The sequence below is a fragment of the Danaus plexippus genome, chromosome 7 (genome assembly GCF_018135715.1).
Source record: "Danaus plexippus chromosome 7, MEX_DaPlex, whole genome shotgun sequence".
NCBI lineage: Eukaryota > Metazoa > Arthropoda > Insecta > Lepidoptera > Nymphalidae > Danaus > Danaus plexippus.
The window spans coordinates 3466814-3494649 of record NC_083541.1 but is presented as its reverse complement, the minus strand read 5'-3'; the positions used below and the strand labels follow the sequence as shown (position 1 = coordinate 3494649).

At 31.3% G+C, this 27836-nt stretch overlaps 1 protein-coding gene across 1 annotated transcript; it reads right to left on the bottom strand.

The window, feature by feature from the left end:
- Positions 1-61: 61 nt before the first annotated feature.
- LOC116770673 (uncharacterized) lies at positions 62-26706 on the bottom strand. Its single transcript, XM_032662246.2, has 4 exons — positions 26257-26706; positions 3030-3089; positions 2361-2435; positions 62-2291 (listed from the first exon to the last, which is right to left on the bottom strand). Exons 1-4 carry the CDS (start codon positions 26386-26388, stop codon positions 1293-1295), a joined length of 1266 nt encoding a protein of 421 aa, XP_032518137.1. The 5' UTR covers positions 26389-26706; the 3' UTR covers positions 62-1292.
- Between the last annotated feature and the right edge of the window lie 1130 nt (positions 26707-27836).

Below are 27836 nucleotides of genomic sequence, written 5' to 3'. Positions count from 1 at the left end.
GCTAAAGGTGTTCTTACTGCCGGCAGTAGAATAATTGTTTCATATTAAATAAAACAAAGTATCATTTGGCAGACATATTTATTCAATACTCGTTAAAGTTTAGCTGCATCAATATAGCAAGTAATATATGTACATATTCAAGGGAAGGTATGGAAATTAATCACAAAAATAAATAAATTTAACTAAGCACCTAATTTATTCTAATTAAATTTGGTCATCAAAAACCAAAATACATTTGTTAAGAGCACAAAATAATTTTGGCGTTTTTACGTTTTGTCTACAACAAACTAAAGTTTTAAGTACAATGTTTAAAGCTAACATCAACTTCAAACAAACTTGACTACAACATGTTTTAACAATACGAGATAACATTATGAATGAATGACTAATATCTAATTTTAAACCAAGTCCACGTATAATTTGAATAAAAATGCCGATAATAATTTATTAACACCGTAACATTTAGAAATATCTGTTTAAGTTCAAGAAAAATATAATTTCTCTGTCAGTTTTTACAATAAATGCTTCATATATTTACAAATACATACACGTAATTTTATTGCTGAAGAAGTCGAAGTTCCTAGAATAAGTAAGATTCTCAATAACATTAAAATATAATGGCTAAGGACTATATATACTAAATGATAAGGACTAGCTGTAAACATATTTTATTATTTAATAAGGTGATTATGATGTTTCCTTCAAAACTAAATTGTCAAAGACCATCTGCAACATTTTCTTCAATATTTTTCACTTGAATTTAAATCAACTGCATACGTATATTTTATTGGAAGATACATCATGTAATTGTTTAAAAGACCTTATCATAAGCTTTTATTTTTATTACTTAAAACATTTCATATTTACAAAATATATGAATTGATTAATTTTTAAGAAGTTATGGTTACCTTGTTTTCGTAATATTTACAATGCTAAGTTTTCTGGTGTTAATCTTACCGTGATTCATAAATACTCTTATAAGTACATCAGTTTAATTTACAATTCCCCTAAAACTACAAATCAAAATCATATTTTAGGTATTTCATTATAGCATATACAAAGATTTTAAAAGTTTGTCACCCGATTACACAGAAGAAAAATTATAAATAAATTTGTTCTTCGATAAACTTTAATCACTGGCTCGTCTTATTTAATTTTATCACATTCTAAAATCCCGTTTCAACTACACTTTCTGCGTATGAAACATTCATCAGTATTCGAGAAAATGTCGTCCAACAACTTTAGGAACTGAAAACGCGGTCTTCAAATGACAGCATGTCAAAGCTATGACGTCACACAACTACATCCCTTGGTGCTGTCCCATTGCATGGAGTTGTAGGAGCAAGGACAGGCTGAAAGCAATGTTGCGCTGGAACAAAATCTTCAACTAACTTTCGTTTAAGAACAGAAGAAGAACCAACATAAACATTAGTTCCAGGAAAAGTACCCCGTCGTCTTCGCCTCCAAACGATCGCAACAAGCACCGCTAATCCAAAAGCTATCATAGCTGACAAACATCCTAATACTAATTCAGAATCGGGGGCACGTTCCGGCACGCGTTCGCCTCTCATTGAACTAACTAGTACTGACATAAGACGATCGCCTTCACTTACTTCAACATCCTGAACGCTTTCCGTAGAAACACGCTGTGCACGACTTGTATCAATTGTCATAGTTTCGGACTTCTCATTATCTACTCCCAGTGTTCTAGACACAAGTTCAACTTGAATATGGTAAATTGTATCTGGCCATAAGGATAAAGTAACGCGTGTGGAATCAGTAAATAGATTTCCTTTCAAACCTCCACCATCAACCTCCCAAGTTACAAGGTATACTCCACGTGCGATTCTAGGTTCCCACGCAATTTCTCCAATTACAAGTACCTTTTGATGTATAAGAGATATTTCTTTCAGCGTCCATTTATGTTCATCGTGATTTGATGTGTTGGTATCATGAGCTAGCCATGTTTCATCCGGGCTGTATATTGTGACAAGACCTTGAGGATCAACAACGAGTACGCGCAGAAGAGCACCTTCATTGTTTGATGGTACCCTTGTAGCTAAAGCTTGGGTTTGTATAATTTGACGCCAAGGCCCTTCTGCTGCTCGTCGCATTACTACATAAACTAAAGGAGTCGGCTGAGAGACAGCGCGCGGTGCCGGTGGTGGCCATCGGGCCAAGCCCCCGCTGAGTCTCATGACGCCTTCGCCTTTTGTATGAATCACAGGTTGGGTTTGGGAAGATCTGGCAGCTTCCGTGTGGAATTCACAAGCAACTTTGCATCCCGGAAACTGTAAGAAAAAACTGATTAATTTGAGTTTCATTAAATAAAACATTACGTCTTAAGGAATAAAACTTACACAAATATCTTTCTCATCACAAACAGCGCCCCAGACTTGATAGTTAGATTGTAGAAGCTCGCAGTTTTCCCAACACTGCAACAATATAATTAGAATTATTTTTTGATTATAAAGAATAACAAGCAATAAAGCATGTCTATCATGCTTAGTATTGCATTCTTGTAAGTAACAATTTTTTTAAATAATATTATTTTAAGGCAACTAGTATTTAGTAAGTCAAAATCGTATTTTCTATTAAATTACTTGTACACAGGTTCTAAATAATAACATCCATTAAAGTTACGTGAATAACAAGAATAATCAAAGGAATCTGTCCCTGACTCATCGAAACAAATACTTTCGGATAGCCAACTAAAATCCAGCATTTGTCATTTGGAACACTCATTAGTTGGAGTTGACGTTAACTTGACGCCCACTCTCCACTGACTAAGCTCTCATAATTATGAGAAAGGCGTGAACCGCTTATTAATTAATTACTGGTATTGACAAAATGTCCTGTCACCTAGTATCTTCTTCCTTATTTTTTGAAAGGAAAAGTACTGGTTTTTGATACAATAAATATTTATATTATACAATTTTAAAAAATAATCAAAGAAATCCAATCACCAGTATATAATAACGTTTTATGATCATTAATTTCAAACAAATTAAATGTAAAAAAAAACTTACCATAAAACAGTCAGGGCCTTGCAAACACGATGACTCCCCACTAGGTCGAGGTGTTGCAAACTGTGAATAAAAGAAAAACAATTAATATGAATTTGGGAAGACACGAAAGTAAAAAATATTTCGTACTATATTCCAAACCATTATCTGAAGAATGTAAATAATGTTCATTCAAAAAAAAAATACTTTCAAGTGTACTCTGTGACAATTATAAAGCAAAAAGTAGGTACATCAATAATAAATCAAATTTTATGTTTCTATGAAATTATTAAGCAGGAATTAACAATAACAATAGCTGTAATTATATAACTAATTCTACATATACAATTTATAGGAACTAATTTGATTAATCTAATTATTGCATTGTATGCAGAATTGATATATTATTGTGAAGAGTAACTACACCCAGAAGGCAATAAACTTGAGTAACAGTCTCGTCTGAGATATAATTTTCGCAGCTAGAAGCGGTCCCGACCGCAAAATGCTACTAAACTTAGCCTTTAGCTCCATTTTGCGGTTTTATCCAGCTCAGAACGATGAAGATTCATTCCATCATAAAACTACCTACTCTTAAGGTCTTCGGCCCTCTTCACGAGGAAACCAGATCCTTAAATACGCAGTAAGGTGTAATGATTTTTTAGGATTGTATTGTTTCAGTATAAAAATTTTTTAGTTATAACAAATATTTGCAGTTGTTTATATATATTATTAAAAACTTTATCATGAAATTTATTTAAATTTTTAAAGTCAATAAAACTAATGGCGCTTTTGTCAGAAAGGCCAAAAATAAATTAAATCTCCAACACAAAGGATACAAAACTTTTTTGCCTGTAATTCGACATGCAATCGACCGGTTTTTTGTAATGATATATACCCGGTACCGAAACCTTTTTCTGACTTGTAATGAACATTCGAATTCTTAATTAGCGTTCCATCGGGCTGTAATAATTGGAGTAAATATAAAAATGGCCTTTTAATGATTCCTCAGAAGCCAATGCATTACACGTTATCTAAGTCGAAGATGAGATTATATGAATTAAAAACAGAGAAACGAAACGTCGGCGGGCCCAGTTTAATGTATTTGATAAAAGTGACGGGCTTCTGCTTTCTGTCCGTCGAAGGACCGTTTTAATTGCATGATATGGCAAAAGAGATAATCTTTGTAAGCATACAGTGGCACGAACATGTCAAATCTTTCGTGACTTGACGAAGGGCTCTTTTAAAAAGGTCACGATGATTGACAAGTTTTTAAACTTTTTGCCTGTTTTTCAGAGTTTGCGAAGGCATAATTACAGTACGAGTAATTTGTAATGAATTAAAAAAAAAACATTTTAATTTTAAATACATTTTTAATATAGAAAGTCATTAACCTTGCTGAGAAATATTTATAATATTTTAATTAAATAAAATTTATAATTTTTACTTCAATAATAATTTAGGATTAGCTAAACGTAACATTGAAAGCTCCTGTGGACATGTAGCTTTAGCCGCATTAAAATTGAAAGATAAGTGCAGCATTTATGGTTACATTTTAGCAAGAAATAACTTTTAATGGACCTTGTATCTGTTCTGATAGTTGAATGTCCCATTACTTTTAGTGTTATCGGATAGAAAAAGCCATAAAAAGGGTTATTTAAATGTTATCATACTTAAAGCAATAACTTTAATACAGCGGGTATCACTTCATATAAAAATAGCAAAAATAAGAATCACTCCAATTACACGTATTGAATTTAAAATATTCTTTTTACCTCTAGTGTGTTACTATAAACAAGTAGGAAATGTAGTAAAACTATATGTATCTTTGCGGTTAATGACGCCAATCTCATTCGAGTCATCAAACAAGTCCGCGCACTATATTATTTGATGTAATCATTACATTTTTTCACACAATTTATTTTTTTGATCACGATACAACAGAAGCGTTTCGTGACGTCAGCTAATGATAACAAAAAACGTTAATGCATTATCATTAGGAAGCTCAATTTTCTTACCGAATATAAATCACGTTATGGATAAATTTGTTATAATTTACAAAAATTATCACGGGGTTCTTATATTAATATATATTTTTTATCATTTTGTCCTTGAATTTTCAAATTTATTTTTTAAAAAGTCATCCAAACTCATCAAAATGCAAAATAATTGAACGATTTTATAAATTCTTGAAGAGAAAACTTAGTCGATTCAATTATTACAAGTCTTGTATCGCACGACTTCGTTCCAAAGAGTTTGAAATATGAAAGTTAAACAAAACAAAGCGGGCGAATACACTTCGGCAAAATGCAAAGGAAGTTAGTGAATAAATGAATGACGATGATTGAAATCAGTCGACGAGTTATTCGTATTTGTGTTAGATGCCGCCACAGATTAGGCACTCCATTGTTAATCAAACAAATTTTATTGAATATTATTTAATTAATCTTCGGTATTTGACTTAAAAGCCATTGAACTATGAAGAAAAATGGTTTGAAAGCGAAATCTATGTTAGAATTGTATTGTACACAATCTACAAAAGGTTTTCTCGTTTGACCCTTACAACGGGACTTTAAATGGATAGTGGAAGTTAAAAAACGAGTCGGCTGTTATACTTTAAGGAATCAGGACAGCATTTAAAAGTTATCATAAGTTAATACTTAAAATTTTTGGAGTCCATTAAAGATAATATCCGACAAACATGGCCAAGGGTTACGTATGGGCAGCGACTATTCGATAGATGGGCACACACACATTGGTTTATAATCAATCCATCAGCATTTATGTAACCGTAACTACTGATGATCCTCATTTATCATTTTGTTTGTGAGTAGCGAACGCACGCTTGAGGGTTTTAAAGGTCAACCAAATAAACGCCGGTGTTACGAAATAAGTAAATAACATTTTAAAAGACTTCATGATAATGTATGGGAGTGGATGAAGTACTTTTATTTTAAAAATATTATGGCAGCCGTCCAATATCGAGATTGTCTAAGAGTAGAAAAACAGGCGACAGTTTTATTCGCTAAGGTATAAATTATGTAGTTCTATTTCATATTGTTACTCATATATTTTACATCCATATATCCATGCATTAGTTGCAGTTTTTCAAGTTTTAGTGTACATTTTGTAATTACAAGTTAATGGACATAAAATTAAAGTAATATTCATTAATAAAATAGTAATCTGAATGCTCTTTGTTTTTGTTCAAACCATGTTTGAAAATTCCTTGTACCTATTATGACGCCTAACTTGTTTTCAATGATATATAAGAAATCTTCATGTAAAAGTGAAGTTATTTTTCTTTAAACTCAGTTGAGGACATGCTGATCTATTCTCCAAAGTTAGCAGATATCTCACATACATATATATATATATATATATATATATATATATATATATATATATATATATATATATATCGGCATGACTTCGGACGATGAAGCATCAATTCTTGAACCTGGCCCATCTACTCTACGAGACCTGCAACGGGTACGAGAACATAACGAAAGCTAAGCAAGAGAGAACACATCACCAGGCAGGTGCAGAGCACGCACCGCCTGCCAGAATGGCCGTATCGGCGCAAGCAGCTTCAACGACGGATGCAACATGAAAATAACTGGCACCAATTATTATAACACCTTATTGGTCGTCGTTACTATTGTTAAAAGTAAAACGAAATCAAAGAGAATAGAACTATGTTTGAATTCTGGTTTAAAAATGACGTCTGGACGCACGACGGGGGACTGCGGAGTTCAGCGAGTGCGTAGCATAAAGAACCTTCGAGAAATACAAGAACATTTAGAAGAATTGAAGTTTCATTTTAAAATATCTGGAACTTACTGAAACAAGTGACATTAGAGACGTCAGCGAGGCTGGCGTCCTCTCTTTAAAATAATGAATTTATAATAAAATCCGATATATATATATCCTGTCGCTCCCTCTCTCATGTTAGTATAATTTTTATAAAATTCAATATATTTTTTTTAAGTTTTTCGGTGTTTCAAATATCTAAAATGGAAATATTTTTCAATGCAAATGTTTCACTCTTCACCCGTCACTCACATGATTACCTATTTTAATTATGTTTCAAATTGTCACAAAAAATTGGGATTATTTAGTTCTTTAAACGTTATCCAGAGAATAATGCAATCCTCACATAGTAAGTAAACACTATATTTCACATTAAATATATGAGACACATCAAAATTATATAGTATTTTACTAAATTTTACGTTTGTATTTCTCACAATAGCTCATAATGAAGTAACACTTCACTATTTCAAATAATGATATATTTACGTTTATTTGCGTTCCGCTCTGCATATAGTATTTTTTATTTAAAAAGTATATAAACATATCATTAATAGAAATACTACGCTTTTAAAACAACAATATAAATCCTTGAGCCAAGCAGTGTTGCTAGAATGTGTACAATGATTCCCGTACGTTACTTATTTTATTTGATCTGAAGGTAAACTCTATTACCAGACCGTTTTTACAAGTAGAAATTCAATTTCACTTCCACCGTGTTCTTAGTGGAAACTAGGTTATTGGATATGGAACAAAAAAATAAACTGAGAACGAGACAAGATAATTGACATTTCACAAGAGATGTTCTTTTATTATGAAAAATAAATATGAAAAATGTGTTACTTTAATCTGTTATATCTCTACTATGGAAATTATCTGTCCTACAAATTTTTACTATATTGGTATTTCCGGCCGTTTTGCTCACCACCTTTTATTTTCTCTCCCTTTTTGTATTTTAAAGATTCACGGGATAAAATATAGAAAAATTATTATTGCAACACTACAGCAATCAGAATGTCGTTTCTCATCTAAATATTTCCAAGATTCTTAAATAAATGTGAGCACTAAAATCAAATAGTCATATTATATTTATAGTACCCAAGTCGTATTAAATACGTGTCCACATTAGGAATCAACGATTAATGAAAGATATAACCCCGTTGGCAATAAAAGATGGCGTGGGCATCATTAGGGCGCCGTCACAATATGAATTTTTCATATAATAGCAAGTATTATTGGCCCGGGTTTATTACAAGTGCACAAAGCGGTATTATATTGATCCTGTTTTTTCAGTTGTTTGTCAGACCCTTACAAACCTCATCGAGTTCATCGTACTAGACTATAAAACTATAAAACTATGGATCTTTATTGTATATGAAGAACGTGAAGAAACATGCATTTGATATTTCATACGTGAATAGCATAAATTAGTTTTATTAGATTTGACTTAATATAAAATTAATTATATAAACATAACTATCTGAACTTTTACTATTTTAAAGCTTTATTTATACTTTGAGTACTTTTATAATTTATTAGTCGTGTTATTTCTCTGTGTAATATGTTTGCCTTATATTTTGTGTTTTCAGTTAAGAAATTCTCTGGCAATGAAATTTAAATGAAAGTAAGTACAAATTCTATCACCAGAATAGGTACTGCGTAAAACTAAGAATTTATTACTGTAGACTGGGTTGAGCACTATTCGTGATTTTTATACTCTCTATCTTCTGAAAGAGTCTCTGAAAGAGAAGTCTAGTCTGCAAAAGCTCTTGACTAAGTGAGTAAGTTAGTGGATTAACGTGAGGATATCAAAAACTAAAAAGCTTATCCGTCAAAAATGAGATAAAAAAATATTGTCGTATCTTGAATTTGTCTGTGAGTATAAAAACTTTCATAGATTGAAGTCATTGTAATTGCTACTAAAGAGCTATTTAAAGATAGAACTCGCAACAAGATTTAGATGTGTTAATAAAAGATGAGATACGGTTTAACGAAGTTTAATATTCACCAAATTAACATAGACATTTTAATAAAACTCTTAAACTTCGGAAGCAAAAGGAGACTTGTTATAAATTAAAAACCGATGTGGGTGAACATTATATCACAAAGATGTTCATAACTTCCAAAATAATAATAATTAAATTAGAATTTAAATTATAGTAAGAACATTATTATATTTGCAAACATCTCCAGTCAATATTTTGGAGACCAAAGAATTAAACCTATTAAAAAATAAGTATAAATTTGTAAGAAAAGTCCCTTGCCTAGTTCACTTTATGAACTATTATATTTAGGACTAATTTACTTTAGTGAATTCGATGGTTGGGACTATAATTACGATGATAGTAAATTATCCTTGAGCTATTTTTAAATTGAGCCACAACGTTCTAAAAATCTATTTTGTAATAAAAGGATAATTGCAGTGCGCTTAGACCCCAATGACTTGATTGGCACCTTCGAATCCATAAATTTAAAGCGAGCTTTTTACAATAATTATTCATTAAGTATTTACGTTGGAAATAAATAGTGATTATGAAGTCGTTTTAATAAACTTTATAAAATTATGTGCATGTAAAAATTGTTTATCGAATGCGTTATTATAATAAAAATAAATTGTGGCGCACCAATATATTTTCATTGTATTATTATACGGTTTATTTAATTCGAATTTAATGGTGTAATCTTTTTGATATGAATTAATTTAAACCAAAATTGATAATGTGGTCATAAATTAAATGGGTACACAATCAAGACTTAAATAACTGATTCACAGACTCCCACGTGATTTTAGTCGACATACGCGACACTTTGCTCTTCGCAGACCGACGAGTCCTCTATATACATCTGGTACATTGTGGACCGACGGCCGCATATAAATGTGCTGAGAGCAAATAAAACGGTGCTATAATTTCAAATCATACGGACAGAGAATGGGTGTGGACGGGTATCTCATTGTGTGGAAATGATGTAACCGCCATTAAAAGTGTGGGCTGTATCCCCTGAATATTTCTTGCAACGAAGACGTCGCAGGTCATATCGCTATTTTATATCTCGCTGGAGACAATAGCATACATTTCCAATAAGAAAACTGGCTCCGTACGTTAAGTGGTTATGGAGTCGCATTTCAAAGTCAAAGTAAAAGTGAATTAGTTATAAATGAAGTCGGAATACATTTATTTACATGGATGATTTATTTCAAACTTTGGGACATAAAAAGTTTTGGCATACTACTCTATAATGTAAAAATTGCGACAGGCTCCGTGTATTGGAGAGTTATACTGTTTATTAAAAAACTTTTTGGAACGAATATATATTACAACATGAAACTCACTCTGTAACTTCATCTACATGGGAAAATTATCCGAAGAAACTTTTAAGACTTGAGGCAATTAGATAATGTAAGAAAATTGTTAATACCTTCACACATACCTTTATAAATATTTATAAAATGAGAGTTTTCTTTTCTATTTTTTCAAGAGTAAAAAAACTGTGTTGTGACAATTAAATTATTCAAATTTATTTTAAGATAACATTTTATAAGGCACTAAAACCACATTACAATAAAGAATATAAAAGACAATACTAAAATGGTATAGTAAAATTCTACTAAATCATTTTTAAGTTAGCTTTAAAGTTACCTATTTATGTATAATTTCTTATAAGATATTTTATTTTTCGATTAAATTTTGTAACGATATTGTATTAGTTTTAGGAAAGTGAAGCACAGGTTACAATATCAAATAAATACTTAATTGTAATCTTATTGCATTCTAAAATATTATTAAGCAAAAACTTAAATATAATAATTTTTTAAGGTATGACAGTATACATATTACAGTATAATCTATAAATTCCTATTAATGTAAGTTTTTATAACCCAACATAAATCTTGTAAATCCATCGAAGTTGAAGGACATTTGTACCCCTGTTAGGGATTAATTTATTCTGGGTCTCGCTTTAACACATTTCGAGATGTAACACACTGTCTCTCTCTATCAGGCCTCGTCGCTTTTTGTAAGTCTCAGAAGTTACTTGAAGCATGTGACAGATGTGCGCATGGATGCGGCCCCTAACGAAGCGTGTTTCAATTGGGATAATCAATCAAATCTTGATTGTTTGACCGGTGTACAGATCTTTGAATTCGAAAATCAATCTCTGATTACGTCTTGGTGGAGTCGAACGTGAGATTAATGTATTATATATGTAAATATTTCTTTTTAGACTTATAAATGACTTTAATTACAGTTTCTATGAATTCCATTTTATTATTTGCTGTACATTTTGAAGCTGCACTACAACTGGAAAGCATGTCCTCATTCAGTCTGATACATTGATTACAATATCTCAGGTTAGATATCGGCAGCACAATCACGCAGGCTTAAAGGAAACGTGTAGAATGTGATACAAAGACCGTTACAAACCGATATCGACACCGAATCCGATGGCCGTAATGCGAAAATTATCTTCGGCCACTCCGAAGTACTTCTAGTTTGTTATACATAAACTGTTTTAAAACAAAACAGACAATAAATCTTTATTACAGGTTATAATATTATATTATTAGTTTGTTAGGGCTTGCTATTGTACAATATTCGCTCTTGTAGATCAAATGAAACCAAACAAGGAATTCTATCGAAATGGTTATGTTCGCCAATGTATCTGATTTAAACAATGACACGTCGTTTATTCTCCTTAACTTCATGAAAGCTTAGTGTTTACCGATAAATCTTTGATTACGCAGGTACATTGTTTGTATTTTATGTTCACGGTTTACGGAAAATCCACAAATTATACACTTAACCTTAATGTATACAGTTATAACATACATTTATAATAAATTTCAAATTTACTTTTCATCTAAAGATATGAAATTCCTCATAATAGGATTAAATACAAAAGGGTATTCTTCTATCTATACAGAAAACCGATGTTGCCATACTTTAGGCTCATTCAACGTATTTTATTTGTGATTTCCGTTACAACCTTCACTGGCCTATCAATGTAAAACGTGAACAATAATATTATTAACCGATTGTACAGTTGCACGAAGCACTTATTTTGATCAGTACATTCTCCTGATCAAAATCGAAATACATGAGACCCATATCGTATCTAAAGAATTCTTCTTATATAATATTTGGAATCATAATATTGATAAAAATAAATTAATTTATGATACAATAACTTAAGATATGAAATAGCACCAATTAAAGGAAGAAAGATATGTATTACCAATATTTATATAGGTGGATACGCAAACAGTAGCGTTAAAAGCAAAGACATGCGTTTAATCCAAGACAAACAGACTGAAAGAATTACACAAGAGAGACACAAACATCGTAACGGCCCCTTTCTCGAGGGTAAACAGGCGCAAGCGGAGTGGGGTGATCTAGCTAGCACAGATCCTACAGATTTAAAGGTGAGGAACCTCGGTTCAAAATGTAAATGACTTGCTTAGAAACTCTCAACTGAATTAAGATGTAATCTGCATATGTATGATATCATAAACTGTTACGTAATTCGAAATGTTTTTACGCTATCGTCTAGCAATTTTACTTTGTATGTATTTGCATTTTATTCAAATAATTGCTGTCTTTCAGATTTAAATTGAACAAGATATTGTTACGTAAAAGAGATTCAAATTCTTTTCGACATAATTAAAAAAATATACACAAATATGTAACCAGGCCATTTTTATGAAACATAAAACAGCATTAGCTCTTTTTAATTGTCAGCGGTGATGTACTCGTAGTATGTAAAAAAGGCGTACGTAACAGACTAGTGTTGTTTAGCTAATAGTGACTCCTCCTTTTGCGACTATAGAAAGGTATGTCATGTTATGTCATTGCAACAATTACGTCGCGACACCGCTTTGCTATTGTGTTCCTGTAATACATCATACGAGCTGTTATTACTCGTGTGTCGCATGTTCTGTTAATTACCAAACAAATTTATTATAGATATGGAGAATTCATATTCTATGTTAGTTAATAAATTTTTACAACGTTGATGAGAATTTTGTGATGATAAATAACTAAATAAAAACGTAAAGTTATTATGTATTTTGCTTAACATAAAATGTATAATATAAAACTCTATTATGGGATAGGTTGTGTATATTTCACCGATGTTAATCTCACGCTTATCAAACCTTATCTCTACCGAAGTGCTGTAAAGTGAGGAGGCAACTTGTAAGAACTTAATTTAAAGCCAATTACGTTGTTGTTTAGCTAGACTTGTCTTGAGTGCACGCTATACAAGAGCTCTATGTAAGAGATGAGATGCTAGCGGTTTAAAAAATAATGTACCCTCGTTAACATGTTTTAGTATGTTGAATTAAAATGAAATGTCAATAATAACACTATAAAACATTTTTCAAATAGTAATAATTAATTATAAATAAAATTTTACATAACATATTTATCATAATATAGTATAATATATATGGGGGAAAATATTGAATTCAAGAAAATCTTGTATTGTGTAAGTCGTTTTTAAAACTTTCATATTTAATTCTCATAAGTTTATTAAAATTCAACATCTTGACATGCTATAACATCTACGTGTTTTAAAATGACTAAGTTGTAATGGCCGAAAACTGAAAAAGAAGCCAGATGCTGTAGACAGTTGAGAACAACTGGTACCGAGTTGCTTATAAAAAGTTAGCTTTTAAAACACTGCCATAAATCAATAAGTGACTTTAAAGGGGGACTTGGAAATTCGCAGTGATGGTTCATTTCGGTCTCGCGATAAATCTGCGCAGATAGTCCTTTGTTGTGGATTTGACGACAGTGCTAATCACTCTGAAGAGGATCAGAGACTGATTTAGGAGACCAAAAAGGTTCAAGGTATAACAATACGTCTGTATAGATGCATATCTTAATTAATGTTTATATTGTATCACTTTATAGTAAAACATTCTAATCTAAAATGACGATAAAAATCATTTAGGAATACAATTTTTCAATCTATTTACATTTTTTTTCATTAAAAGCGATTCGATGATAAGACGAGCGATACTCCTTTGTGTACACAAAATTACGTAAGGCATAAAGGAAGGGTTACAATTTTTTGTTAGATAAAATCGTTACGCTTCGATCGGTATCCAATTTACGTGATAGAGGCAGCTTGATATTTTCCTCTGTCCAATGGTCACGCTCGCTACGGTGTACATTTGTAAACTTAATAGACTCTTACTCGTGAAATTTCTAATTAAAATATCCAAGATAACATCAAAACGCTAATAGCTGACTTTGATGGAAATAAATTAAATCGAGCAAGGGACCTCTGACTCACTTTAAGTTGTCAGATGCTGATGAAGCAATAACGGTTTACCTTCATTTGATGTAATAGATTCTGGATGTGGCTTAACGCCACTACACCTGATACGCCGATATTAATTAGTTTAACCATAAATAAAAAAAAGTTTCTTATAAAGTATTAAACCGATTGTTGAAAAAGATACATGTAGCTTTAAACAAACGTGTTATGAAAATAGATATATTTTTTCATGTAGTTCTAGAGATAAATTAATAGAACATAATATTCTCACAGATAAAGCATACGAATTAGTTTCAAAAGAAACCGCCATAGAGTGTATGAAGTACTTTTGTAATCAGTAACAATCAAGAGCTTTGAATATGTGCTTGAGTGTAAGGTAAAAAGCAACATTAACATAGTTAAAGCAGCTACTTAGAATAACACTACTTAATGCAGCAAAAACAATAGCGCCGGTAAACGTTTTACTACTTGGGTAACTACATATCTGTATGGCTTTCTGAGATTCTAAGATGCTAGCTTCTTACTTTATATTTTTTGCTCATCCCTATTAGCGTAATAATTTTTAGCGTAATTTTATTCTATGTTTAAACGTACAAAAAAATCTGTATTTTAATGTTACCTTTTTGTAAACAAAGTACACAATCACATGTGTTTTTAATATAACATGTAGAGGAAAAATGCCAGTAGTCAAAATAAATAAGAGTAATGTGGAGTGTTATTTATTTAAATAGCTTCCAATATCTTGTACGCCAGCCATATCGAATCAGGATATTCAGTTGATGCGATACAGACTAAATCCAGCTTTCTTAGATAAGCTCAATGCAGCTGAGTCTGACAAATGGTCGCGTCTTAGAGGTCACGGCTACAATGGCTGGGATTCATATTTGAATAGAAAGATAAAAACCGAGTTCGCTTCTTATTTTTATATTTTTAAGATAAAAACTATGTTATCATATTTTTTATGTAGCAAGGCTTATGAAAGGTTTCGTTCCTTGAATCATTTTATTTGTGCTACACCAGGAATTAAGCCTATTCTATTTGTAAAAATAATGAATGATAAGTTAGATAATAATAAATATTGCAACAAAAACATAGCATTATATATGTAAATTTAATCCTTTTGACCCCTCTTTACTTCAATTTAATAGAAATTTAACTTCGGTTGCATTCGCATCGATTTAATTTGTAACAAACAAGCCCTACATTTAAATGCACCAATTTATATATTTTTTAGTACAAAAATGTTAGCTTTGCAAGTCAGCCATATATATTCCAGTGTAATATATGTATTGTATATATTAAAAGGAAATTTATCAAATTCAACTATGTATATATATATTATTAACACGTGGTTGGACATTTGAATCATTTATCCCTAACATTAGTGTAAAAAGTCAATTAGATAAGAATAAACCCCTCCGTGTATACAATAGTATTCACTGTCGCACATTCACAGTATTGAACACAATGTTCAAATTATAAACAGTCCACTTGCTTCTACACGCTCGCGTCACTTCCTGTACCGCTATTGTGAGGTATCAATACAATAACTTTTATTGAAATGATCCTAGAACGGCAATAGGCATTTTATTTGTGGGTTCCAGCGTACCCATTTTCAATTACTACGATTTCCGTCTACTCAAAAGACTGCGGATATCAGGATGTGTTTGTCAACTGATCTAACAATGGTTTACAATCGATTATGCCGTAGCAAATGTATGTCTACTAAATAATGGGCCAGATTTATTGGTCCGTTCATTCACTGTTGTAATTGCAAGGATCCACATTTAAGAAATTTACAAAAGTTTTATAAGCAGTTAAAATGAAATAACGTGTCTACTAAACATTTTGGCCTAGGTACTTATTAAATATTGTAAATGTAATAAATTCCGTGACGTAAACTGGTTAGAATGAGTGATATTTGTCACATTGTTCTCACATATGCCGATGGTAATTTAGTATGCAAGTATTGTTAGCACTTAGGAAGTCGTTACGTTCCATAACGCGATATATAAAATTCAATCTATAATATATGTAATGATTGTTACGGTTCATTTACAGCAACGATTGTATGTCATTGAACTTAGTGTACCGTTATCAGGTTAAATCTTATTGCATATGGAGCAGTTAAAGTAGCAAATAATATCTCATGTTTTATTTGCTTATTATAAATAATATAAACTTTACACCGGCCTGTTCATACATCTATTAATATTAACAATCGTAACACTCTAAGATTATACTTCTCAGAGTTAAGTAGAAACAGTAATTATTATTTATTTTACTATAAACTGATTTCCTTCTAATGCATTATCTATACACTTATCTATACTACGGATTTAAATTAGATGTCAAACATACAGGCTTCTGATAACAACGTTTTCTAAAGATAATCTAAAAAGTAGCTCTTGGGAACTCATAAAATAAAATTTCAAGTAATCAAAGCATCCTCTACAAATAAAAATTAAAAGTTAAATACTTTGATATAAAGATGAGCTGACCGCATTTAATATCAGAACTTATGAGACAAATTACACAGCTTGCTCTAAACTGGTCAACTAAATACTCTGATCACCCGACAGTGGACATAAAACGTAATGGATGCCATCAATTTGGATAAAGCTCCAGCCTTTTTAATAAAGCCGCTATTTGCCCGACGTGGCGTAGAACAGAAAGATTAATAAAGTAAATCATTGTAAGCCGGTCAAATTAAACCTAAAGCAAAGCAACTCATATAAAACAAAGCAAATTAAGACCTTAATTTATACATGTAAAGTTATATTACTCAGTGTGCATATAGCTCGTAACGTATTTCAGAAATCGTTGGCGAAACTTGCTCTTCTTTACTTAAACTGACAATGAATCAACACAGCTGGTTCAGTTAGCAACGGATACATTCTCGTGTAAGTAAAAGCATCGTAACCTTTCATTAAATAATAATTTTGCATATGTGTAAACTAAATTTTGATATATACAAATAATTCCTTATATCCCTTTGACATGTCATTGCGTATTTTTTATTGTCGAGAGAAGGTTCTTATGAAGAAAAAAAAATTAATAATAATAATAATACGAGGAGAATATAAAATTTAAGAAAATTTAACTATTATGTATCTTTATTATACATTTTTTTTTATTTACTTGTTGCTAAACATATTTTAATTAACTGTCAGTGGTTTGACAGTTCTCTGTCAGTTGTACGGATAGATCATACACCTACAATATCGTCTACGAAGATATCATAATTCTAAAGTAATATAGTATAACTTTTTTGCTTTACTTATATGTAGTTATACAAAGAGTCAAACATCAGGATTTTATCCCACTATATCCCTTACCCAGCTGAAAGAAAGCTTTGATATGACAGGACAACGTCTGTCGAGTCTCCTAGTGTACTTATATTATTTATTGATTTAATAATTTATTAAACACTTTTTCATTTATAACAATAATGTCTTTAGTATAATCGAGACGTCTTAAAAAGTTTAGTTAAATATTGATCTTTGTTAAAATAAAGCCTGTCATAGATATAAAAGTGAGTTGCGTAAGTGAGCACGATATTTTTTGAGACAAAATACATTCTTTGGAACAATAATCAGATTGCTCCCAAATATACGATTAACATCTTGAGATCCGAAAGGAAACACACTGTTGGAAATGTATTATTGTTGTGACTATTGCGTACCATAAACTTTGGTCACGAGACCTTAATTAACAGCAAACGGATATGTATACGGCCTTATCCTTTGACGAACGCGGTCGTGATTGAATACAAATGGAAGTTGCGGATGGGAAAGATAATTCGTATGGGAATTAATTACCACGTAGGAGTATTAATACGACTTTGATACCTAAGAAACAGTATATAAATAAAGTCGTGATCCTAATAAATAAATGATCTGAAAACGATACACATAAGCTAAAATATCAAAGTTTATGCTCTGAATTTCAAAAAACGAAAAAAAATATATAATTGAAAATTATTTGTTTATGACTTCTTCAATAATAATTTACATTATTAATTTAATGACCTTATTTAAAACATCTATATCACTTTCATTTGTTCTCTAATAAACATGTCTTAATAACAAGATGAACAGCCGAAAAAACAAATTATTTAAGTGTGAATAATCCATGTTAGACAGGTTGGAGATATACTTGTGTATGCGAAGTTAATGGCTCTAGATGGTAGTATTTACCAGCAGGAAGCCGTGTAGTGTCCACGGTATTGGCGCCGCAGGCGTTATGGTTCGACCGTATTTAACGACACTATATAATCAAATTAGACAGACATAACATTATTTATGTACGTATTATAGTATTGATTTTTATGCTATAAATTTTAAAATGATTGGCGTCTGGAAACATATATGTAAATGAATTTTTTTGTAGCATTTTAATAAAAGTAAAATAAAAATTTATAACCGTTTTTGAAAACGTGATCTTAATTTAATTTAATAGTACCGATGTGGTATCATAAATGTTTTATGTAAATGAAACAAAAGAATAATTTCGAATAAAATAATGTCAGCAGCTATTGTGTAACTCGATATTTTTACGAGTTTAGAAGCCATATGAATAACGACAATACATCGAGGTGTCGTCTTTAAAACATCTAACAATAGGTAAAATCTGCTGTGGTGACTCAGTTACACGAATGAATGCGTTTGCTGTTAAAATTAAGATGATTTTTTTTAATTTGCTGCATAAAAATAAAAAAATAAAGACTGACTTTTAGCAAGCCATACCAGGTTGACAGTAACGACTTGTCCTAAAGTTTATTTAAATAAAAAGTTATCTGAAAAGAAATACGCTTTTATACAGCAAGTACATTTTAGTCAAGATAAAAATATAAAAGCAGACAAATTCATCTCACAACAATTTCGAGCGCAAGTTGTCTCGTAAATATTTAAAAAAGACTCAAAAGACGTGTCAAATCTTGAAGCGGGAGTCCCCTTGAAAGCACGTATACGAACACGTCAATTTGTTTACGAATTACGCATAAATTCGTCCCCGAAGACAAGACATCTCGTGCGGCGATCGCTGTTTCGACATTTCAATAAAATTTACGATTGTGACTTAAATGGTGTGGTTCGATGAACAAAAAATGCTCGAACATATCCCTCCTTTACTTTAGATGTATCTTTGCTTCGTTAAAATATCTTTTTAGATAGTAAAACTGTCTATCCCATGAGACTGCAATAACAAGCCTGAATAATTGATGTACTAAGCGAGAACTTATTTGACTCTATTCAAAAATACATATTAAATCCGTTTCTCGTCTGGACTGATGGCTAACAGATACAGTAAATTTTATAGTAGTTGAAAGATGTTAAAAAAACAATTTGAATAATTTTATATTAATATTAATGCTACAAGATGCCGCTGGTGGAACAAGTTGAACATCCTTTTAAGTTAAATATACATACCTATTCTTTCATACTTCATCTATTTATTATTCTTATATAAGCAGCTTATTTTAAAATTTATACAAAAATCTACGTTATGGGTTTTCTTATTGTTATAATTCAAACATCATCGTCGCATTAGTTTTGTTGGTCGTTACTGTTACCCGAATTAGTTGGAGTGGCACGGCCAAATGTACGCTACATTGATATGTGTTATTGGCCATGACAGGCGACTACGTTGTAGCTTGGCACCCTTATTGGTATTTTTGTCACACCATAGCTGTTGGCTAACAATCGTGTTTACTCAGATGATTCTAAATTTCTAATTTTGAACTCATAGCTTTACTTTACTTTTTAATTTTAACAGCTTTCTTGAATTTCTGTTGGTACGATCATACATAGTTTGATCTTAAAACACATTTTCTGTTATATTTGGAATTGTTTTAATTTTTTTCCTTTAAACAATTATTATAACACGGCAATTAGACATTAAAGATACCTAGCAATATAACCTATAAAAATATATTTTGTAATGCGACAACTTAAATACATTTTACAAAACACACTATTCAATTTAAAACAACGACGAATATAAATTTATTATTTATGGCCGCCTTCATTTTAAACACAACACTTAAAACTCTCAGCGTTTAACATAAAAAACGTTATAAAAAGACACATTTCATTATTTTTTTCCTTTAAAACAACGGGGTGCCTCATGTTTTTGTAAGAAGAATACCAAGTGTGTCGCGACCCACGCAATCCCCTATGATCGTTCACACTTTAAGTGGCGTACAGTAGTAATATATACCTACTCAAGATAATATTATTCTTATTCTTAGACGGTTTTAAAGAGCTGTTTCTATCACATATGTAACAAATAATGTTTACATTCAAAATTTAAATCTCATTATTTTAAGGTCGAGACTTCACCTTTTGGACAGATCACATTTAAATTCATTTTGAGGTCGAATTGATTCCCGCTTCGTAAAATGTTTAAAAATAAGTTATGCTAAATAAAAATAACGATCATTCATGTCTCAGACATACTTCTTACTTGTATCGACACCTCTAGGAATTTTGATCATCACATTAGATTTTAAGTTTAGATAAGTGACGGCTCCTCCATCAATTCAGTAAAAAATATTTGTTAAGATGCAAAGATTTGTTTTATGGGTTTTAAGAGATTGATGTTGGATAAAAAGATTTGAGGATCTTAAGAGTTATTTTGGTGAGGCTCTAAATTGTCGCCTTATAGTGTGTTAGAGCCAGTCATAAGAATAATGGTTTGTTTTATGCAAGTTTGTATCTATAACATTAATTTAGAAAATAAATTTATCCCCACTATCCTTGCTTCCCCACCCTTATTATCGTTACCAGTATGATGCGTAGTGCGCATACGCATTACGGCCCCGCCTTAAAAAGACATCCTACTGTGCATTATATATGTAATTATTAAATCATTGATGCATGAAGTCCATATACAACATTACATAAAACTCCATTTAATACGTGTAATATCATTTGACTTTAAATTACTACAAATATTAATAAATAAACATTTTACACTTTAAGCTTCACTAGTATTAAGCGCTTAAAAAGTCCATCTTGAGTTTTGTATAAATAAGCATTATAAAGCAATTATTGCATAGAGAATTTTGGTCAGAGAGTTAGGCCAACGAGCGATAACTCGATCGGCTTTAGTCTCGGAACAAAATTTACGAGCATTAAAACTATCTTCATTTTATCGTACAGGGCTTAGACCACGGCCGTGTAGGGCAGCTGCCTTTAATCGGATCCCAATCAACTCTAAAATGATATTAAATAGTTTTCTGAAGTGTAAAACGTTTAATCAAAACTACCGCTTCCACAAGACAGGTCAACTATTTCCAATAACTGTTCACTTCTTATCATAGATTACTAAAACTTCATGACAGTAACGATTTTATAAAGTTTGTGTAAAGGTTCCAAACTGTATATTAGTTGTTATCAGATTTTTTATCATACCCTAATATATAGTCAAAAATTTATCATACCCTAATATATAGTCTAGAAAGTTAAGTTGAATAATCTCAATTTATTTAAAAATTGTCCCATATCTGATGAGGTCAACTGAGCTATTAGATAGCGTGCCTGCTTGATCGATCGTTGTCTGAGATAAAGAAGTGGTCATTAATTTATTTACCAACTCGTAGGTGTTAGGAAGGAAAGCTGATGTCAAAAAACGGACGGATACACAATGGTTCCGAGGATTAAAAGCGAAGCTATGTACCAGTAGCTTGGCACATCATTTATCAGGACAAACCGAGCACGAATGTGGCTTTAAGTCAAAATTATTATTTATTGACAAACGTGTTTTCAGAGAGACTGAGTTATTTTAAATAAACTCATTTTTAAATCAATGTTTTAGAAGTATAAATATAATAAATTTTCAATAGCCTGTTCAATTATTGTTGAATTTATTTTATACGCTCCTTTAATATATTATTCATTAGACTGTTAATTAACAACGAATATCATGATACTTTTATCGAGTAGATGCTTAAAATCGTTGAAATCAATTAGCAATAGAGGGATACAGTAAAAGGTACATTACGTACACACTACAACCGACCCCTATCTATGAAATTTGAATTGGCATTAATTAATTACCATGGTATAAATAATAGTTATCCTAAGAGTATGTTTCACAAAACTGAATGAAGTTCATTTTCTATCCTTTGTTAAGTATTTTTCTTTTTGCTCACAGGATATCAGATTTGTTATTTACATATACAAACATAATAATGATATTGTCTTTGACATACGTATTTAGTTTTTAAAACATTCTAAGCAACAAGATATACTTATTTTAATAATAACAAAACAATTTTTATGTTTATATAGAAACAAAAAAAACATTTATATAGAAGGTCTTAAATAACAATCCCGAGACAAGTGATATGCATCGACTTGTTACAACTTCACACCAAAGCCGATTGTAACATCAGCTTATTACCACGAGACAAATAAATTCTATCACCTCCGTTATCAGAAATCTTTAGGAGAAATCCGAAACCGTAAACATGCGCGCTGAGCACACAGTGTTAACTATTCATTCAGTGTCTCCAGAGAATATATTGAACAAAAGACGGGTTCAGCATCCGACTACACTATTTCTCACTACTTCGGTGCGATGTAATCAGAGAAGACGACGTGTCGTGCTTATTTATGTATGAACGGGGCGTTGGTAAGGGTGGGCCAAGCGCGAGATACAAACAGAATAATATTGATGACACTGCGCTACGAGGGTCATGAATCATTAATCGTACTCTCTCTCGTCTACGGCTCTATTACGACTACCTTGTTGGATAAGCCACCCTTCACGAGGTGAGGTCGCGAAGATACGCCGGTTACGCTTGCCTTTTTCATAAATTACTCTCTCACGTTCTCATGAATGCCTACACCCACGAGTATGAACTACACAAAATTAACTACTTTTATTTAAACAATATATATATTTTTAATACTTAAAATCTTGTTTTCTTTTATAAAGAGAAGAATTTTTTTCTCACCTGTAAGGGCAGAGTTACGGCCGAATCCAATACGAAGCAATATTCTCCAACACAAAACGAAAGCAATTTAAGTTAATTCAGTAAGCAGCAGACATGGCTACTACGAAGTGAACTCAAACGTAACAAAAAAGAAAATAAATTGTAACAAAAACTCAGGTCATTTTGGTTTGGTTTTTCGTTTATTTTTTTCTAAACGAGGACGTGCATCCGATGCCTTGAGATTGTTTTTTATTTGACCGAGCTTAAAATTTTTACGCAACCTTTAAATACTTGAGATAAAATAACAATAATGCTTGCGTTGAAATACTTTTAGACAGGGACCTAAAAAGACATCCAGAGACATGTTTCTTAATACATTGTGAGATTTGTATAAACGATTATTGCATATATCATTTTAATTTTACTTACATTTATATATACTTATATTTTAAAGATTCATAAAGGATATAAAAAACAACATCTATAAAAAGTGTCTTTCAATAAAATGATGCCTTAAAATATATCATAAAAGTATACACTAATGCCTTTAGAAACAACAATAACGGGAGTTTGAGGAGATGCTTTTTAAAATTCATCTCTTGTACTTAGGCGGCGAACCTCCACAGGTAATATTAAAGAGTTATGAAAAATCAGTCAAGTGTGAATCGATTTTATGATGAAATAATGATTTTATAGAAAAATATGAAAGGAACCTATTTATTTAATAATAGTTTTAATATAATGTGGGCTGACTCAAGTACACGAAAATATTTAAATGGATTTTATAGGGACCGTTTTATAAAATCTACTACCTTGTAAACGAACCCTAAAAATGAAAAAAGAAACGCATAACGATCTACAAATCGATAGTTATATTTAAAAAGGACACTGGTACAATGGAGAGAATAGAAAAAAAAAATTGTTTCTAGCGACAGCGTACGACGCAACACAATGTGGGCCTACATTTTTTACTTTTCATATTTTTGTTTTGTCAGAGCTAAATGAATATTTTAAGCTGTTGTACTTCTAAGGCTTTTAAAGTAAATGTTAACGTATTCTGCCTTGGGTTTATTATGGTTTTAAAGCAATGTTTCTATACAAAAATAAACTATAATCAATTTAGTTTTTATAAAATGGTAAAAAATTAATGAAACTTAATAAAACTGAATCCAAGCTTTGTATAAATATGTATCGCTGTTTCTAAATCCAATTTAGATTTTAATCGGATACATAATAAAAACTAAATTGAGAAGATGAAAATATGAATATTTTTATTGGATGTACAAAACTTATTTTTTTTTGTATTTTTTTTGAAAATTATATATCTAGATATGTACTAATAATAAGAATCCTTCCGCCCTTGAAACTATCACGTACATTAAAAAAAAGGATCCGTTTGAAGGTCATTGTGTCTTAGACAGGTAGAGGTATAAAAAATTTGGGTCCACTAAAATGGAGGCGTTATGCAAAAAAAAAATACGAAGCGTGATTTTGAATACAAGAATTATCCGGCAGATGTTTATAAGTGAAACGTATGTGATACAAATATCATTATTCTGTTTTTCCAAATACGATGCTTAATAGATCTATTATATCGATAGAATTGCAAATTGAAAAAAAAAACAAAAAGAGCCGACATTATTGTAGCTTGTTAAAGACCAATATTTTATATATAAGTGAAATAAGAATCTTTTTTTTTTTAAATTGATGATAAGTCGCTTTTTATATAATCTATCAGTTAATTTGAATTTTATTAAGCGAAGTAGAAACATTCATAAAACATCAGCTAATTATCATAAATTGAAGCCTTAAATTTGTAATCTATTTGTATATTGACATTCATATCTGATTTCTTATCGAGCTAATTAATTTGTATTTGTATAAAATATTGTACTTGGTTACATATACATTTATGACTAATGTTATCACCCTGTATGAAGACGAGATTATAAAGAAGTCCTATTAAAGGACCACGTGGGCGAAGTACCAGGCCGCCGCTAGTGTAAAAGGAATAGTCGATACAAATTACATTTATGGAGGCACAGTTCCAATACAGATAGCTGGGCAACCTGTTTGAAACGATTCAAATAAATAGAACAACCAGTTTAGATAAATGCTATAAATTGCAATGTACTTACACATCTATAAAACAATATATATCGAATCCTATTTGATATTCTTACGTCATAGGATAACTTCGCCTTTATTGTATAGTCACTGGGTTACTTAACGACATTACGAAACGCATAGTTTTTAAACGACTTCCAATATAGTATGGATAAAACAGTTGAACATAAGGGTGTAAAACTTCTCAACTAGCTTTAGATGAACGAAGTTATACTTCGTGCGGTGTTACGACATTATCCTTTAACCGTTCATTCTAAATCTTTTCAGCAAATCTCACGAGGAGCAGTAATTTACTTAATCCACATATTTTATGTTAAATCAAATATGTTCTCTTTAAATAGTCAGGTCTTCCAGTTGTCTAAGGACAATTATTGTACAAAAAATATGTTTTGTGATCCGGCAAAAATAATGTGTCAACACCTAACAACCCATATTTGAATAACAAGTGTGGGATACAGTAGGAACAATAAAAAATCGTGACTCTATAGTACTTAAATTTTATGAAATTTCTTTTTCGTTGACTTAATCTCTAATCGAAAATCATAACAATGAAAAAAAAATTAATTTAAAATAAATTAGTAAATTTATTTAATATGACTTACGATATTTGTTTATTTATAATTACCTAAAAGTTTTATTTAAAATATTTTTCCATATGTCATAAATGAGATACAAGGGAAATCATAAAAATGTTCTGTTTGATAGGATGTTTTTGCGAAAACATACATACAAAATAGAACTTACCCCGAGGGTCATAAAACTGATAATAGTGAGTGGCATAAAAATAACTTTACATTTATTGGGCTTACGAGGCTTGTGTCCGATGAAATTTATTATACAGCGAGCCGTCGGATTGAAGTTGCCGGTGATTGATTGGAGGACAAATGAACAATCTATACGAGACTCAAAATTTGCATCTGCTTTTAAAATTACGTTTCAATTGAACATATACTTCCGTTTTTCTCCTATTAACAGCTCATCGTAATACATGCAGGTGGATACCAATTATAATTTAAACATGGATAAACTAGGCGATGTTAATTGTTATATTATTAAATTAAAATTAAAATTTATGTTGTCACTGAAACTTACCTTTCGTAAGCAAGTTGCTCTACATTGGGCTACTCTCAAAGGTGATGACACTTCCTCTTCAGCAATCACTCCAATCCAGGTTACAATCGCGTATAACAAGGAAAAATTATATAATAACATTTTGGCACACATTTTCTTTGGTAATCCTTGTCCAGCAAAAGCAATGCTCCGTCAAAGTTCTTTTATCATAACGTAGATATCGATAACGTTGTACACATCATAAAGTTTTCAAAGAAATGTATTTTTTTTTAATTATACAGTTTTAATCACGACAAGTGACAATAATATTGTTATTACTTTATTCAATAGCTTGTCTATTTTTAAAGTAGGAAAACTTGAAAAAACTGAACCAAATTATTTTAGTGATAACGTAAATGCACAAGAAAAATATTTCCACAAGTTGAATCGTTCGCTATCCAACGGTTCCCGAATGCCGACGCTGCCGCGAGCGCGGTCGAAAGCGGACTAACCACCCCGCCTGAAGAAGCTTTGTTCCTCTCCCCTCTGATAGTTAATTTTTATACCTTTCTCGCTCCCGCATGAGGGTTCCCCTCCTCTCCTTCACTCTCACTGTAAAATGTACGATCGTGGCTACTACTACGTATGCCGCTCTCTGTCCTCACAACTAGTGCATATATTTTATTCTATCTCGTTTCATCTTGGGCAGTTTTACGTTGTTTTTCCTTGATGCAGTTTAACGGATGGGAATGTGGTGGTTATTGTTAGACAAAGACGGTGGTAGCAGAAATTTTAGGGTTGTTCAAAAGGGGTGACAAAGAATCGAGCTAATTCAGGGCTTGATTTTTTATGGGAGTTCGGGCGGTAAAAAGTATCCCGCCTCTCTCGTTCGTTCAAGTTTATGATTCTCGCGTCGTGAAGCCATATTAATAATATTAATGGCTGACGTATCAACAATAATGCTATTTTGTTCAAAAGATGTTTATGAATTCTTAATACAGTAAAAATTATGGAAGATTTATTTTTGACAACTCCTAATTTATATAAGATATATTTAATGTCAACAAGTGTAAGTATAGTTGTATCTAGAGAGTTATATTTCTACTGAACAAAGACAGCTATCAACAATAAAGATGATGGTACAAGTTTGTGGATCTTAGACATGAAATCTGCAAAAAGAATAAATAAGCATATAAACAGTGTCCGTGACAGAAGAAGCCTTACGGAAAGGTATTTTTTTATTTCTTTTTCTAGCATCAGCTCTACGGTTCCTTTTCATCTCGCTGTCTTTAATCTTCCAGACTTTGTCTAGACAAGTCTGCGGACGAATGCACACAATTTTGATACAGAACGGACGTTCTATCGGACCTACATCGTCGATCGTAAATTGATACTTTAAAATTTTTTGCTCCATCTGCGGAAATACCTACCTTTGTAGTCGCCAAAGGTCTATAAGAAATTTAGATGTTTTATTAATAACTGACCTTGCATCATTTATTTTGTTTTAATAGAGTGAATATGATGTAATAAAATAATTTGTCGTTACTAAACTTTCTCCCAAAGCGCGTACTTGAAGTTATCAATGAATTAATTGTATCACAAAAGTGTAATTTTATACTTTA